Source organism: Varroa jacobsoni, unplaced genomic scaffold (assembly GCF_002532875.2).
Source record: "Varroa jacobsoni isolate VJ856 unplaced genomic scaffold, vjacob_1.0 scaffold_1355, whole genome shotgun sequence".
NCBI classification, from domain to species: Eukaryota; Metazoa; Arthropoda; class Arachnida; order Mesostigmata; family Varroidae; genus Varroa; species Varroa jacobsoni.
In genome coordinates this window covers 128,379-143,975 of record NW_019214257.1, presented here as the reverse complement: position 1 = coordinate 143,975, position 15,597 = coordinate 128,379, and the positions used below count along the sequence as shown (strand labels likewise).

At 40.2% G+C, this 15,597-nt stretch overlaps 1 protein-coding gene across 3 annotated transcripts; it reads left to right on the top strand.

Annotated features, from left to right (window-relative positions):
• Positions 1–475: 475 nt before the first annotated feature.
• LOC111269112 (glutamate-gated chloride channel subunit beta) lies at positions 476–9,365 on the top strand. 3 transcript variants are annotated; one of them, XR_002685591.2, is made up of 3 exons: positions 476–1,431; positions 1,707–1,780; positions 8,512–9,365. XR_002685591.2 is itself a non-coding variant. In XM_022848483.2 (3 exons), exons 1-3 carry the CDS (start codon positions 654–656, stop codon positions 8,535–8,537), a joined length of 864 nt encoding a protein of 287 aa, XP_022704218.1. In that variant the 5' UTR covers positions 476–653; the 3' UTR covers positions 8,538–9,365. The 3 variants fall into 3 exon arrangements, 2 of the variants coding, with proteins under 2 accessions (XP_022704218.1, XP_022704217.1); XM_022848483.2 differs by having other exon boundaries at positions 476–1,417; XM_022848482.2 differs by lacking the exon at positions 8,512–9,365 and having other exon boundaries at positions 477–1,417; positions 1,707–3,299.
• Positions 9,366–15,597: the final 6,232 nt, after the last annotated feature.

Here is a 15,597-nt window from a genome sequence, read left to right as displayed (position 1 = left end):
TTTTACCATTGAAGATAAGTTGGTGTAAAATCAAGCGGAACTTTATCACTTAGCGTGTTTTAACGAAATGCATAATTGTCCACCATTTTCAATGGGAAAAAGGCTAATTCTCTCTAGGAAATACAGTGAACATTTACGCTTCCTGTCAATGGTTCGCTATGTGTCCGTTGAAGTAATAATTTCATGTAAATTGCAACTCATGTAAAACGTTGCGCTATTACACATACATGTGTGCGTGTGTGTATTGGTGACTACTAACAAAAGCAGTGATACGAAACAGCAAAGTAAGCTGAACTTTTTCGTTCTATACTAGGTGAAGACAGTGAGTCGTTTCGGCGGATTGCTGCTATTGCCTGCCTTCCTGCCTAGACCTTGTTCGAAGAACTGCCGCGTGGCGACCCATTTGCTAGAGATTCGTTTTTGGGAAAGAGTTAATTTTTCCTTCCGCGATGTCACCCGTGGTGAACGCGTCGGCCTTCGATTGTTCCCAAACGCTGCCGTCCCTTGTCTAGTGTGACAACAACGGCCTGTATTGAGTCGGCTGAGTGTAGAAGCCTGTTCTCTGGTGTGAACTCAATACCTTTGCACTGACTGGACTACTATAATAAACTGCTGGCTAACAGAGAAGGTGTTATTCCTATAAACGCGAACCGATGATAATGAAGGTGCCGCCAAGGTCTTGCTGGTTGTTTATATTATGGATTCTCGCATTCAGCAGTACCGGAGAAAGCTCACAAGGTGTCGTGCGCGTGTACCCATTAATTGTGAAAGTGCATTTCGAGATCGACGAAATTCTGTTTCTGGACGACGATTCCCAACGAATGGGCCTCAGGATAACGCTCGCAACGCAATGGAAAGATCCCTATCGAACACATGTTCACACCTCCGACAAAAATGTACCTTCGAAAAGCGAATTCGACCCGGGGCTGTTCCTGGATGCACAAGACGAATCAATCTTACTGCATCGGTCTACGCAGGTGACCAGCGAAGGCAAAAGACGACAGTCGCAGCGGCTGATATCGACTTTTACGTGCAGGATGCGTTTTAACTGGTTACCTGTTGATGTACAAATCTGTTCAATCACACTGCGTAGCGCCATCTACGATAAACATGTCATATTTCTTAGCTGGGAAAATGATCCCATCGTGCTGCCGGCTAATGGGAACAATGCAAACTTCACGCCGATCGCAGTAGAAAGCTCACTGGATGGTGATTGCTTAAAAAGTGCTGATGCCACCGACTTTTCCTGTTTGCGCGTCAAAATTGTCTTTCAACGAAACTATCACAGATACCTCATCGCCTACATTATTCCTACAGGTCTTCTTGCTCTTGTCGCCTGGCTCACGCTGTTTATCCGATGCTCATCCATTCGGGCTCTTATAATTGTTGTCTGCATGTTCACTATCACCACCTTAATGTACGAGAAACTAAGTTCGTATAAGCGTTAAACGTTAACCTTAGATTAGATACCACTGATTTGTATATGTCAGATTCGAAAAATCTTCAAGCCTCTCACGAAAGAATTGGCGCTGAAAAATATTAGATCTGTGCCAAATGGAGAGTAATTCATCTACGCCGTAGGACTTTCGGAGAACATATTTTAGTGAAAGGCATTGTCGAGATTATGCAAAGTTCCGACCCGATAATGTTAATGGACATTAAGAAGCTAAGGCAAAAATTATAAACCATTTATCCATCAATTACAGGTACGCAACCTATATGAATCTTGCATGTCCATGGTGCCTGAAACTACTTGACGCGTGGACTCTGACCTGCGGAGGTATTGTATTCTTTTGTCTTCTTGAGTTTCTAGTTGTACAGCTTACGTTCAAGCGTCAAGTATCAGGGCGGAAGAAATATACAATCAACGACATTAAACCCAATTGCGTCGACGCAGTGTTTAGAGTGGCTATCGGAGTCCTGCTAAGCTTTATGACCATGTTTTTCTTGATCTTCATCTACGTAACCGCTCACGAAAGGAACGGTCGCCTTTAAGTTGATCACAGACTTCTCAGAACATTCTGGATTATTACATGTTACGACCTAACAGGCGGGATTTAAATAAGCCTTTTTGTAATTATATGCTACGATAAGCGATGCTACATAATTAATGTCTTAGATTCGTACGATCTCGATGTTTGTAAGAAGGCTATGTGACTCAAGCTTTGGTTTTTTTGCGTGGCATAAACAATTTTCGATCACAACTATGGAAAGACCCATGCAGGATTTCGCCATGGATTTTATGTAGCGCAGGGCAGACAAAATTCAATGTAAGAGCGCGCCAGTTGTGCTTATTTCTTGCTGGTTACTTTTTAGTTAGAAAACTTATAACTTCTTGCAGTCTCCTGCAACACAAGTTGGATTGGAAAAAGTTTGGCATTTGTTCGTCTACCGGCAACTCCTTCCTATGTTCTCATAACACAGAGCTAATTCGACGCTCATTAGGAGTATAGCAGGACGACTCTGTGTCGTCTGTCCTTTTTGACATGGTCGAAAACGGCTTTTTGCGTTCACTGGCAAGCGGAGGGTAAAGATGTTGATGTATGCAAGTAATTTCTCTACAGCTCGGCAATGTTAGCGAGCTCTTGGTTCGCTTTGCACGCAATGTCAAGATTGTAGAACGTCAACAAATGCCAGGAAAACCCCAAGTGAGCAAGTTTAGAGCAACTGTACAAAACCAACAGATTAAACAGTAATACAATTATGTAAAGGACACCAGGTACACTTTGTACCCACAATGGAGACTAGGAATAAATCGAAGGTGTTAAGCTTCTTAAGACGAAGGTAAGTTTAGGAACATCGGAAGCTCCAGAGAATATATCCACAACGAAACAATATTATGTTAGTAATTCAAGAATATTGTTGAAGTGTGATCTCAACGCTGCCATAGGGAGAGAAATCTTGCCTTTGTTTGGAAAAAATTATCACATATTTTTTATTATTACAAAAAAATTAGTCAAAAAAGGAGAGAGCCAACGTAATGGCAGTGCAGCTCGTAGGAAAACATGACAGAGATTGTGTCACGGTGTAACCTATCTGCAAGAAAAATCTTGCTATAAGTATGAAAAGGGATCGATGTGTAGACTATACTTAGAACAAATTACTGATGGGTTTCAGTATAATAACATGTAGTGCATTTTAAGGGGGGAGCATTAGTGCCGTATTTAAGGTTGTCAGCTCTGTTTAATCTGAAATTTCCATTATATTGTGATAGTAGAAAAATTTTCGTAAGCAAAGGCATCTGATGCAAAAGATGTGATCGTCTACAATAAACCTGCCTGCTTTGGCTTATTCCGAAATGTCACGATTGTCTTATATATTATGTTGAAAGATAGTGAGCAGATCCGGAACTATCGGAAAGTAAGCTCGATTTTAGTTGACCATACCTCCAACAAAAACTCGCAAAGAACATTTTTCTCAAACTATTTTATGCCAGCAATACAACTGTGTCATGCCCATGGCTTTTCAACATTGTCATAAGCCCTTGGACCTAAGTAATAATCTACTCGTTAGAGCCTTAAGAGAAAAGTAGCGCAGACGCGGCCTTACAGATGATAACAACACAAAGGTCGATTCAATATCAGGAAACCGCTATCGAGATATGAAGTCGCATATCATGTTGTGCTGTTACACAGACATTAGTAAACAAAAAGATAACTTCCTCAAGTCCACAAACCCTTGGGGCATTTTGCTGTTGCGACGATACTTATTATTAAAACGAATCCACCAACGATTCTCAGGAAAAGGCAACGCTTCTATGGCAGATGCTGGAGCCAGTGATATCGCGCGGTGAGCAAGAAATGCCTACATTAACTAAAGATATATACGCGTTTTTAAACAGCCTAGACTATTGCAGTAGTAGGCCAAGCAAAAAAGCGTAAGAAGAAACAAAGGATACGTTTTGCCAAAGGAAACTTTTACTTTTCCCATCAAACTCAAATCGAATATATTATCAAGGGAATCTTAATAACATTTAAGGAGAGGATCCCTAGCACCTTACAATTGGCATGTATAGGACGTGTATACGGAATACTTTTGGCTGTTCACAACTGGCTGATGTTACGGTAATCTAAACAGGCACCGCTGGATGAATTTGTGGCACGAAACGCTGCCTTAGCGACTGCAGGTGCTGCCATAATGTTAACGAACATATTTGACTGTATTAAATATTATGAAAGATACAAGAGTCGAAAATCAAACAATCGATTTAGATTTCAAAGACATTATAACGAAGCTAAAAATCGTTTACACAAATCATAATATATGAAAACTAGCACTGGAGGCAGGACAAAAGGGATTTTCATTCCCGAGTTTTGTCGAGACAATAAAGAAGCTACTTTATCCTTCTTGGACAGGACCCGCCGTGACTATAAACGCGAACCGAAATTGGCAAATAAGTCTCCTTTTTAGTGATCTAGAACAAGGACAATAAGAGAAACTAGTCAACTTAGAAGCGGATATTCAACTTGAATATTGACAAATCTTGTGACTATAAAGTACTTTAAAGCTGCTCTAATCGATTGGGATACCTTCGTGCGGATGCAGAGAACACAGGATTCTACCACCTGCTCGGTGAATGCTAGCAGTTGATCTTGTTCAGGTCAATAGGAAGGCAATTATGTTTTTGACAGGCGCAATCAGCGTCGTATGGAACAGTACAGTTATCATAAGGCTGTAATCAGTGGCCGTTTTTAATACTATACTAATTTCTGACCACTAGATCAACAACTTTTTATCTAATAACATACGGTTAACGTACTTGGAAGACAACCATCTGAACGTTGAAAAAATCTGCGCACACATGGAGTATACAATGCCAATTGTGTTTGTTTTCGACGCTACATTTGGAATTTTAACTGTAACATATTATGCTACGATAAACTTGTTTTTCTCAGAAAATATTTCAGAGTATATCATAACTTAACGATATTGTTGATCCGCTTACATAAGCATCTAAGACGTTTAAAATATGAACCAGTATCCATGTACATTGGAGAGCTAGTACGTAAGAGCCGTATAAAATGTCGAAATCCGAGATGGTTATAGATGATTCTGAAACTGGAAGCAGGACAGATAGGTGGCTTTGAGCGCCTGATTTTAAAGGTGTTTCGAGCCGAAAGTTATAGAACGAACCTATACTAAATGCGTAAGTTGTCTTTGCGCAGCAGTATCTGTTCGGAAATGTTTCACATGTGTGTGAAGGTGGCAGGATTAAAACATTGGAAGTTGGTCAGAAGTTACCAGAGCTATTTACGCAAACACGACAATACTATCATAATTAACTTTATCATTTTTTAATTACTAGAGTATACTAGATGGTCATTACACACATGAAAATAGATAATCACATAATGGTAGATGCATTGTTTTGACGGGGATTAACAACACAGGGGTGAGACAACAAAATGCATCATATGTACGATATGTAGCAGCGGTTAACTAATAACTATAGTATTATCTGAAAAATCTAGTTTTTCCTCTAGAGTATCGACTTGTACATCGTGCTTCGTCAGCTAAATAAAGTAAGAACGACTTTGATCTCGTTTGTCCAGTTTAGCTGAAAGCATAACGATTGTCGATTTAAAAAGGTGTCACAGGCCTTACGCAATGACAAAGAGTATGAAAGATAGCAACGCTTTCATGCTTCATCAATTAATAGAATTAATTTTATTTAATGATTGATTGAATCTTCTTTGTATGATTGAGAGGAAGACAATATAGGGCTAAATGTGAGTTGCCGTCGTGAAGAGCACGGCGAAATTAAGTTGTTTTGTTTACTTGGCACAACCGACAAGATCGTTACAAAAGCTGAGTCACGCTGATCTTTCTACTGTTATATATCAAGGGTATTGCTTTTAGGTAAAGTTTCATACTATTCTCAACTCGGAACACAGCAAACGGCTGGCTGACATTTAACCTGCTAAGGTTTTAAAGGTTAATTGATCGGGAAAAAACTGCTAAAACCCTTAAAATAGATTTAGGATCAAAAACGGCCTCTTTAAGAGACTCAGATTATTCCAGAACCTTGGATATCCGGCAAAGCCCAGTGTCTCGTGCGTTGCTACTAAGAAATCATAGTCACTAGATAGAGCAAAAAAATCGCGGCTGGTACAGAAGAGAATTCGTAGATCATTCAGTATCAATATAAACTCTACTGAAGATCTTTTTACGCGAAAGCGTAATACAAGATACATGCTATTTAGTGGCGTAAATCATTGTAGACCTATGATGGGACTGCGCTCAAAAAGTTCAAAGCTGAACAATACGGTATCTATTGTCGGCAGTTTCCAAGATCAATGTCAATTTTACACGTAACAGTTGCCACTAGATTGTCTTGCTTCCTTGTTTAGTCAGCTTTGCCGTATTTTATATGTCATTGAAGAGCCTTGGACCGGCAACCTTCAGCTTTATGTTTAACCAGCGGCTAAACGTCATAATGTAGTAAATAAACAAAATCATTTAGCATTGCTTCATACCGTTGGCTTCCAGCTTGAAAGGAAGTGTGCCGATCCTCGGAATCGAATCTAGATCAATACTTTTCCTTAATTTTAGCAGGTAAAAACGTTACCCACTACACTGTCACAGACATATTACATGGTAGATACTAAACCTCTTGCTACTAGTTTTTATAGCCGTTTTCTTCGAGATAAAAAAGGAAATTCTGACTGGATGTTTTGGTTTGGGCAAAGTCTTGCCCATGAATCGGGTCTATGGATTAATACTAGATTGTGCAATAGGTAATGAAAATATCTTAAACTGGCACTAACTTGCCAATGTTTTATACTTAATATACTGTTCTCGTTACTCGTATAAGATATTTGCTCTTTAAAAATAAAATTTTTGCAAAATTCTTCTATATTTTTTTAGACACGCAATATTTCTATCTGTGGGAGTTTTAAATGCGAGAGGTAAAAAGGTAAAACTCAACTCCTGTGCTCCATCTTATGAGCGATGCTTCTCTTGCAGTCGCTTCCGTAATAGACTTTTATTTACCTAAGAAGTGCAATTTATTTGACATACTCCTCTAATAATACTGAAAAAATATATGTTGTTTATTATTATAGCTTAATGATTGGACTGGGGCAAACATATGGCACGTTGCGAAATTCGAGACAGCAATGTGTGGCTCCATACTTATTGTTAGAAAGGAAACTGCATTTTTCTAATAAGAAAGCGGTATTTATAACCGTTTTGACGTTGCTTGAAAGGAAAATCTCTATTATTTACGATGTTACGTCCCTTCTTGTCCTGGGTGAATCAATAGCCCCCATCTTTATAACGTGAGAATAAGCAGCGTTGTTCACACAAAGATACGAGGAAACTCTGTCAACTCTGAACCTAAGCGGTGGCGTCGTGCAGTTACTGATGAGCCGTTACGACCCGTTCTTCGGGCAACCGAACAGACTTGGCCAGCATGCGGTAACAATCCTGTACTAAACCACACACAGTCGCCATAAATTACCAAAAAACGAACAGATAGACTATAGGTGGCGAGATCTAAGACATGTTGTTCAACCGCGTTATCGTCTACGTTATTGCTGAGGTAGTAGCGAGATAGTATTAGAGAAGTTCGTTGACGGTCGGTTCGTCTGAGCTGGGAAAAGAGCGATAGCAAGAGACAACGTAAAAAACCCACCAAGGGGTGCAGGCGCGAATATAGGAGAAAGGGGTTGTACACCGATAATGACGGCCAAGACCTAAGACTGAGACGGTTAAAGTGTTTGCGATAAAAAAGAAGAGATGCCTTCGAAAAAAAAATATTGTCAATGCTTGACGGACACGTGCAAAGAATGGCTGGCTATAAAACGGAGCGTGCACTCCATGCTTCTCGTAGAAGTATTATAAGAACCTTAAAAATGGATGCCGAGGCACTTGTGGTTAAGGTTTGGTCAAAAGCAACGTTTATCATCGAACCCTCGTTTAGTGCATAACTCCCTCCAGTTCCCTTTGTCAAGACAGAAGATCAAACGATGCGATTTATTTTAACCACTGTATAATAAATGATATTATGAAAAAGGATTTTTATCCATTGCTCCCTACCTGTGACTCTTGCCAGTGCACAATATTTCAGTAGCCTGAATATAACCAGTGGATACTGGCAAATTAGCATGCATCGAGACAAGCGTACCGCGAGAAGGTCCGGATAATGAAATTCCTATCTACTCCAGCGATGGCCAAACGTTTAGAAAGTTTTTTGGGCCCTTTTGCCGGTGGTTTATATGAGACTTTGCACGAATCCTAAGTGTGCTCAACAGACGACCGTGGGCTGAAAGCAGGTTAATGGGGGACTCGAACAGGATATTCCATACTCTAGCCGCTGTCTGACCGACATGGGAACTAGGTGTCGCTCCTTAAAGACTGACCGTTTAGTGGTGATGTAAACGGTCGAAAAGTTCCAACATTATCTGCATGGAAATAATTTCAATATTGGGATCGATAGCATTGCTTGAGATACTTGCGGTCAACTTGGGTATTCATTGGGCTCTGAGTTAACAGGACTACAACTTTCAGGTTGTTCACAAGAAGAATATCGCTAATGCAGGCCCTTTTTAACGGCTTTAACCTGTCGCCAGTAAAGTATGATGGACCCGAGCTAAACAAGAGAATAGAGGAAAGACCCTCAATTGCGCGTAGCAGTCTTGAGCTTGAAAGAAAGAGCTCGTAGCTCAGCTTCTATGCCTGACGATGGCGTGCCCTACAGAGTCGAGGAAGAAAAACACTGCTCACGTTTGCCCGGTACAGGCGGACAAAACCATGCGTCCAAAAGCGTATGTTGAGAAGCATACGCTGGTACCAGAACCTAATATAAAGGTGCGCACAACGAGTACTGATAATCTTATACATATATCCTAGATAAATACAGCCCGATTTGGTATATAAGGAGCGGTCTGATGCCAAATAAATCGGAGTAGGACCGTGATAGCAAATGCGACGGCGGTCCGTTCTTCTCGAGATTCAAAGGTGGGGGCAGCGGAGTTTTTATTGTATACTAGATCGTACTTCGCCGTTTGACTATTCAGTTTGTTTAATGAAGACAAAAAGGAGAACTTCGCAACAAATAAATTGTCAACCAGTTCTTATTTTTGGTAGTCGCCTTCGGTACCGGGAAACAATAGCAACTCCGATGTGACTCGTGTGACAGGAAAAAATCTATTTTAGGATTGTTCTGGAGTAGCCTGCAGGCTTCGTCCCAGTCTCGTTTTCCCATTACTCTAACTGATCTTATTGCTTAATGCATTTCCAGATTAGCGTAGCCTATAATTAATTATAATTATAATATAGCAACAGTTGCCTGTCCGATTACCTGTTTACAACTGTCCCGTTCTTCTATTAAAATGATTTGGTAATCCTGTTGACTTACTGAATTATTCTGTGCGGATCAATAAATTTGATTTGTTACGTTCAGTCTAATGCTTCAGTTTCACTGTCCTCCGATTACACTAGTCCTATTTTGCGATTTAGTCAACCTTTTACCTTATGTCTATAATCCCGTTTCTTATATCGTATAATCCTGTTCTAGGGGTTGGGTCTTCTACTGTAGTAAATCCTACTGGAGTGATGTCCATTTCCTGCTGGAACACCTTCTCATTCCCAATTGTTCCCTTGAGGCAAACCCGTTGCATACCAGCAGCGGTTTTGCTGTTTGTCTAACTACTCTGATTTGTTAGTCTAACAGCCACTCGAATTCAGACCTTGGCTCAAGTAGAAGCATTTACCTGTACCATCTATCACAATGTCTCGTTGGGATGCTCTGACAGCGTTGTTTCTTCTTTACCATTCTAATGTCCAAAGATATTTAACTCGTGTTACAGCCGACCTAGTATTAACTACTGCTCGATTACAGGTCGACATATAAAAATACCAAATCCTAGTTCTCCTGAAATCCTGTTGTATTAATTCTGCTATTCCGTTGCAACTACCCCATTACAATAACTGAATTTTTCTGATTCGGCTTTTCTTACGTTGTGCCAGTGACCTAATTCCCGTTTCATTTTTCTATTGGAATATTCTAGTACCCTTGTTATTATGCTTGGGAATTAGCCCACTCATTACAGCTGTAACACTACTAAATGGGCAAGGAACTCAAGCCTGTTTTAGAACTGCTAAAAGCAATTTTACCTCACTTTTAGATTTTTAAAAAGGAACAACATGTCTAAATCTATCCGAGAAATTAACTATACCACACTTCTCCTAGAAAACCCTACAGTCACTCGGGAAGACCTTACGCCTAGCTCAGCTGATGATATAATTCTATCAGCCTCCAAAATATAGTGAGTCTACGAGGGCTCGTTGGGATAGATCGACAGTGAGCTTTATTAGTATAATAGATCGTTTGAATAGATAAACTAGAGTTTAACCCGTCGAGCCTCTTAGACCAACCGAATAGCGGAGGAGAAGATTTACAATTAACCCAGCGACCATAAATCACGCGAAAAGCATGCATATAAATAGAGTAAATGCTTAACATAGCCGTTCGAAATTGAGTTATGTGTTACTTAGAGCTCATGCACACTCCGTAGTATGCTCAACCTGATGCGATTTGTGCCTAGAATGAAAGGCTTGTCGGAAGGCACAAAATATTCTCTACCGTCGGTGGTAGGACCTGCAGGGCTGTGTGCTGAGCCTATACGGGCGAATGTCGGCCTAGACAAACAGAGGAATAGGAAGATCTTGCTTACGGGATGAAAAGCGATAGCAATCAAAAGTATTCGGGACCGTACGCACTATAGTGATCTTCGAGTTCACTAAAAAGTCACCCTGCAATATGCCTGTAGAAGAAAGAGCGAAAGGATATGTGAACTACGATACGTATCTGGCGAAGGCCAGAACAGCAACAAGCGATGCAGAAATGGCAACAAAAGTGGTCACAGCCGGGGATGACAAATGGAGCAGGGAAATGTTTCATCCCGGATCTACCAAGTCCGCTAGGCTGGCAACATGGCGACCTCTCATACGACTAACTGTGGTAATTCTCCAAGTTCCAGTTTTCAGAGGGATTATTATGCCCTGCACCATCAAAGTACGGTTTCATGTCTGCGGACAAATGAAGGCGTTCTACACTCGAGCCCAATCAATTAGACTATAAAAGAAAACAGCTTCAGATATCCCGGTCATGCGCAAATACATTGGCCCAACACGTCTGGTAAAAAAAACTGGTCAATAACTTGAATATTAGGTATTCAGACGTGCAAAGAAAATAAAGTGACTCGAATTAGTGTCTCATCTTTCCATCCTAGTGTTCCAAGTTTATTGAGGAAACACTTCCACTCGCTTTCCAGCACTGGACCCTTTGGGTGTGTCCTTCTAGCGTGGCTCCTGGTCCATATTAATACATTATGATCCAATAATATCAATGTCCAGCACGAAAGATATAGCACGAATGAATGCACGAAATGAAAGCAACACCGAACAGGTAGATTGATTAAATATTAGGATCGTTTCGCCTCCATTTTTCAATCTCTTTGGTTAATTTACAATGTCGAAAACATAGTTAATATGTAGTTCGTTAGAGTCTGAACTTTGTTGTTCAAGCTGTGTAAATTTTCAAGCAGCGTACGACCTTTCTTATTTTTTAGTTAACCTCTATGCACTGCACGTTGGATTCTTTCGTTGCCCGATTTAAAATCTAGACAAGCAGACGACACCTTATATTGTTATTTTTATATATATTTCATTTTATATCTATTTGTTGACCCTGCCAACTCTCGCTCACGTTCTTGATTCGAATAAAGATCAGTCCCATATACATATCGTACCGAATGAATATATTAAACGCACCTCATTACGTTTATTATTGTGGGGTTTAGAGAAAATAAATGAGTTCATTATTAAGAAATTACATGAATTTCCGAGTCAAGCTTCCCGACATTAGAGCAATTCTAAAAATCTATCTGTCCCACTTGTAGGCTTGGTCGACTTTAAGATGGTGCACAGTCTTTTCTATTTCACTAAGTACTTAGATAATGCGATTCATCTAAACACAGAATTTTACATAATAATATATAGCGGCAATAGGAGCAGCTGTTTCACATTGTAAAATTGGCAAATAGCCCATCGAGCTGCGATGGTATCTCTGGAAACGGATCATCGACAATGCCAAAACATCTGAAACTCCTTCCGGCGTATCAGCGTCACTACTGATCGTATCCATTAGTACAATCATCTCTTGTATCTTTATGAATCGAAAACTAGAAGTTTCGCTTACTTGAAACAAATAGCAGACAAAGCGACGTTTATAACTGAAACGTTATTTCGGGAGCCCGAAATACAAATACACGTTTCTACGCTAATATATGCGTGTTGGTAACTGTATGTATCTGTAAACGAAACTATCAAAGGCATCTGACACGTTCAAGCGGGCAGACGCCTAGCTCGATTAATGCCGACATAAAATCAGTACCAATTCATTTTTTCCTATGTATTATTCACTTCGATCCCGTACGGATGGAGACTTATTCGACAAAATAAATATATGACACTTTTTCAAACGTATCCGTCTTTTTTTTGCACTCATTTCTATTTCTGTTACTTTTTTTTCCAGCAGGTTCTCAGCACACAGCAAAGGACGACCCCCCGAAATTTCCAACAAGTATTCTCTCTAGTCGATAAGAGCTGCACAGTTATATGAACGAAAGTAATCGTCATTCAAGCAGAATCCTCTGCTTCTTCAAGCTACTATCTCAGGCAGAAGTCAAATGGCATTTTCTTTCAGGTACTTAGTTATTCAAGTAGGCCGCAGATCACCGAACAATTTCCGTTCGGGTATATGCTCTAGAGAATTAGTCCCGTTAAAAACAATTTTTTTTCCCAGCTACAACGATGTTTTTGACTTATTTGGACAAAACTTTAAGGGCAGTATACAGTTTCTACGTCTCCATTTTACTCTCCGCCAGAAATATACATTGTTTATAAATACTCGGAGTGTGCTAGCCTTTACACAAGAAAAACTTTAGGCCAGCAGCAATAGTAACTGTTTTTACAAAATTCGGACAGCAGTCTGCATACCTAAGTATGGAACTATTAGTACTTACGAAGGAACAAATTTTCCATCAATAATACCATGTTGGGCGCCTAATTTTCGAGGTTTATCTTTTACTATAGTTTCTCAAAATTCAGTGAGATGAATGTAATCCGTAAGTACACGGCGCAAATAGTATTACTGTTCTAAAATCTCAAGAGCAAAGACTCCAACAGCGGCAGAGAGAGAGAGAGAGAGAGATCAGGAATGGCTCCAAGAAACGATGTGCCTGCAACAAGTGAGGATTTTAAGCGCCGCAATCGGGACAGATATTTTTTTACAAGCTGTTTATTTTGATAAATTTGAATCACAAACAACTGCGGTGGCGGCGTCAACCCTACAATTTACTACAGCAGAGGTATTCAATTTGGGCGTTTGGCTTCCTAGCATTAGCAACGTAACAATCCAACAGCTGAGGTCGCGTTCGGCTTTTAGAATTCTAATAACAATACATCTGCCGGGACAACTGAAGTTTACTTCCAATTTTTTAAACATTATAATACGCATCACATATCAAAATATATAATATATCTGAGAAAAATATTAATGCATGTACGTTGCTGTTAGTAATACGTGGACGCCACCTCCTGGGTCGGCCGACTAAAGCAGTGTATAGTACTCTCTTTGAAAAAGGCCAATTTTCCAGTACGTATAATGTTATGTTTCACTTAGTGCAATAATATCTATGTGTCTCAACAAATTGTACTCGGCCCAAAAAGCTAGGTCTAGAGCACTCGGCCTTGCTGCGTAACCTCGTTGGAGGTAAAAAGGGTTAGTTTATTTTCGCCTTTTTTTAATCGCGTGTAAAGTCCGTGCTGAAATTTCTGGCGAATCCATTAACTCTTTAAGCCTCTAAAGCTCGAATATGAAATGCAAGTCGAGTGTGGCTTCGAACAAGAGGTTCATGTCATCGTTAGGCCCCTTATTTGAAGCATTAAAAGGCTTAGGACATCAAAGTGGAAGCGGATTTTTTGCGTACCTCGGCGCTTTATCGCTGAATTTCTAAACTGGAATGCAGCCGAACGAGTATTCATGATGATCAGAATTTCGACGGATCGTCCTAAAGAGATGAGTGGGATCCGGAGAGTATTTTGACACGACCTTAATGATAAACAAGTTTTTTTTTCGTAGCTTCCCATGCGGAAAAGATTTCCGTGCCAGTACTGACAGTGGAAAATGTATGCTCCAACTGTCGGATCTTAGAGAATTACATGAGGTCATATGAGCTAAGATAGAAACTTTCTTTCGAGGAGGTTCCAAAGTAGATTATTAGAGTTCTGTTTAGAGTCGCTGAAAGTGTTTAATAGGCTAAACAAGATCAATATTAATAAACAGAAGAAGAAAATCGTTTTCATATACATCAACTCCTATTCATGATTGTATCCGAATGATTCGGTTTGAACGTTTGAAGCAGATACGTTGTGTTCGAGCCGATTCTAGCGCATCATTACTAAGAGCTCGATAAAGCCACTCCTGCACAACTAATGAAGGGCTACAACGACTACTATGTAATTCAGTAGCCGCGTTGTGAGACGTATGAAGTCGTACCACACAGATGGGGCACAGAGTTCTATTTTGCAGGTATGATCTCGACGGGGTCCGGTTTAGCTGGTTTGGGCTCTGTTCTAGCTAAGATGGTTTATGAGAGCGATAAAAATCGAGGTAAATTAAAGGTAGATAGAACGCTTTTAGCTACACGTCGTATGCAATCGTTCGTCGTCCGTATGGTTCTCCTTGTTATTTAGCGGCACTAGTTTGCAGGGGAAGTATGCCCGACATTACTGTTGCTGGCCTTACTGTTGCCTGGGGGATGTGTGGTTCACGAACGAACTACTGTCAAAGTGAGCCTCGCCAGCCCAAACAAAAAATGCTAACGCTGATGATTTTCACGTCATGGAACCCTGTGGGCCCTTCGATGTCTATGAGTGCTGCAGCATAGAAAAACAATAGGTGAACGGTCAGCCTTCTCCCGTGCGGACTTAATATACATCAAACTAAATAATTTAGAGGACTACGACATACGAATTACCCCTGTGTACGGATATTAACGACGCTAATTCTTCCCCTTCCTCGCATCAGCGATATGAAGGGCAGCACTATAATGTTTTTGCAAAGACATGTTCGAAAGAAGTACACAGTCAAATTATCCAAAGCAACTGCAAGCCGTTAAATATTAGAAGACACCATCATAGTTCAATCCATATAGTTATTCAATAACCCATTACCTGCTTCTACTGAAGTCAACAAATCACAGATTGATTCCGTCAATTAGAAATCGTCTCATGACAACGTAAAAAGACTGCTACTATTTATACTACTTATCCGGATGCGTCACTTGTCGTGGACTAAGACCAAACGACGATTCCAACAAAGATGCGGTTGCAAAACTTATTCCGGTTGAACCATCTGTGGGATCTTAAGACTAACTTAATAATATGAGAAATGGAAAGATTCTATTTTTGATCCTAATGTCTACCATTGCTGAGGTAGTAACTGTCCGTTAAACGAACGTGTACTACGTGTGGCTTGAAAGGTAAATTTTTGATGCGATGAACCACACGGGTGCCCGTTCAACAACA

Bases quoted from the DNA above. Each gene is read 5' to 3' on its own strand.
- LOC111269112 (XM_022848482.2), top strand. From the start codon at position 654: ATGATAATGAAGGTGCCGCCAAGGTCTTGCTGGTTGTTTATATTATGG. The intron at 1,418-1,706 runs GTACGAGAAACT...CATCAATTACAG, and splicing joins TTCACTATCACCACCTTAAT to GTACGCAACCTATATGAATC.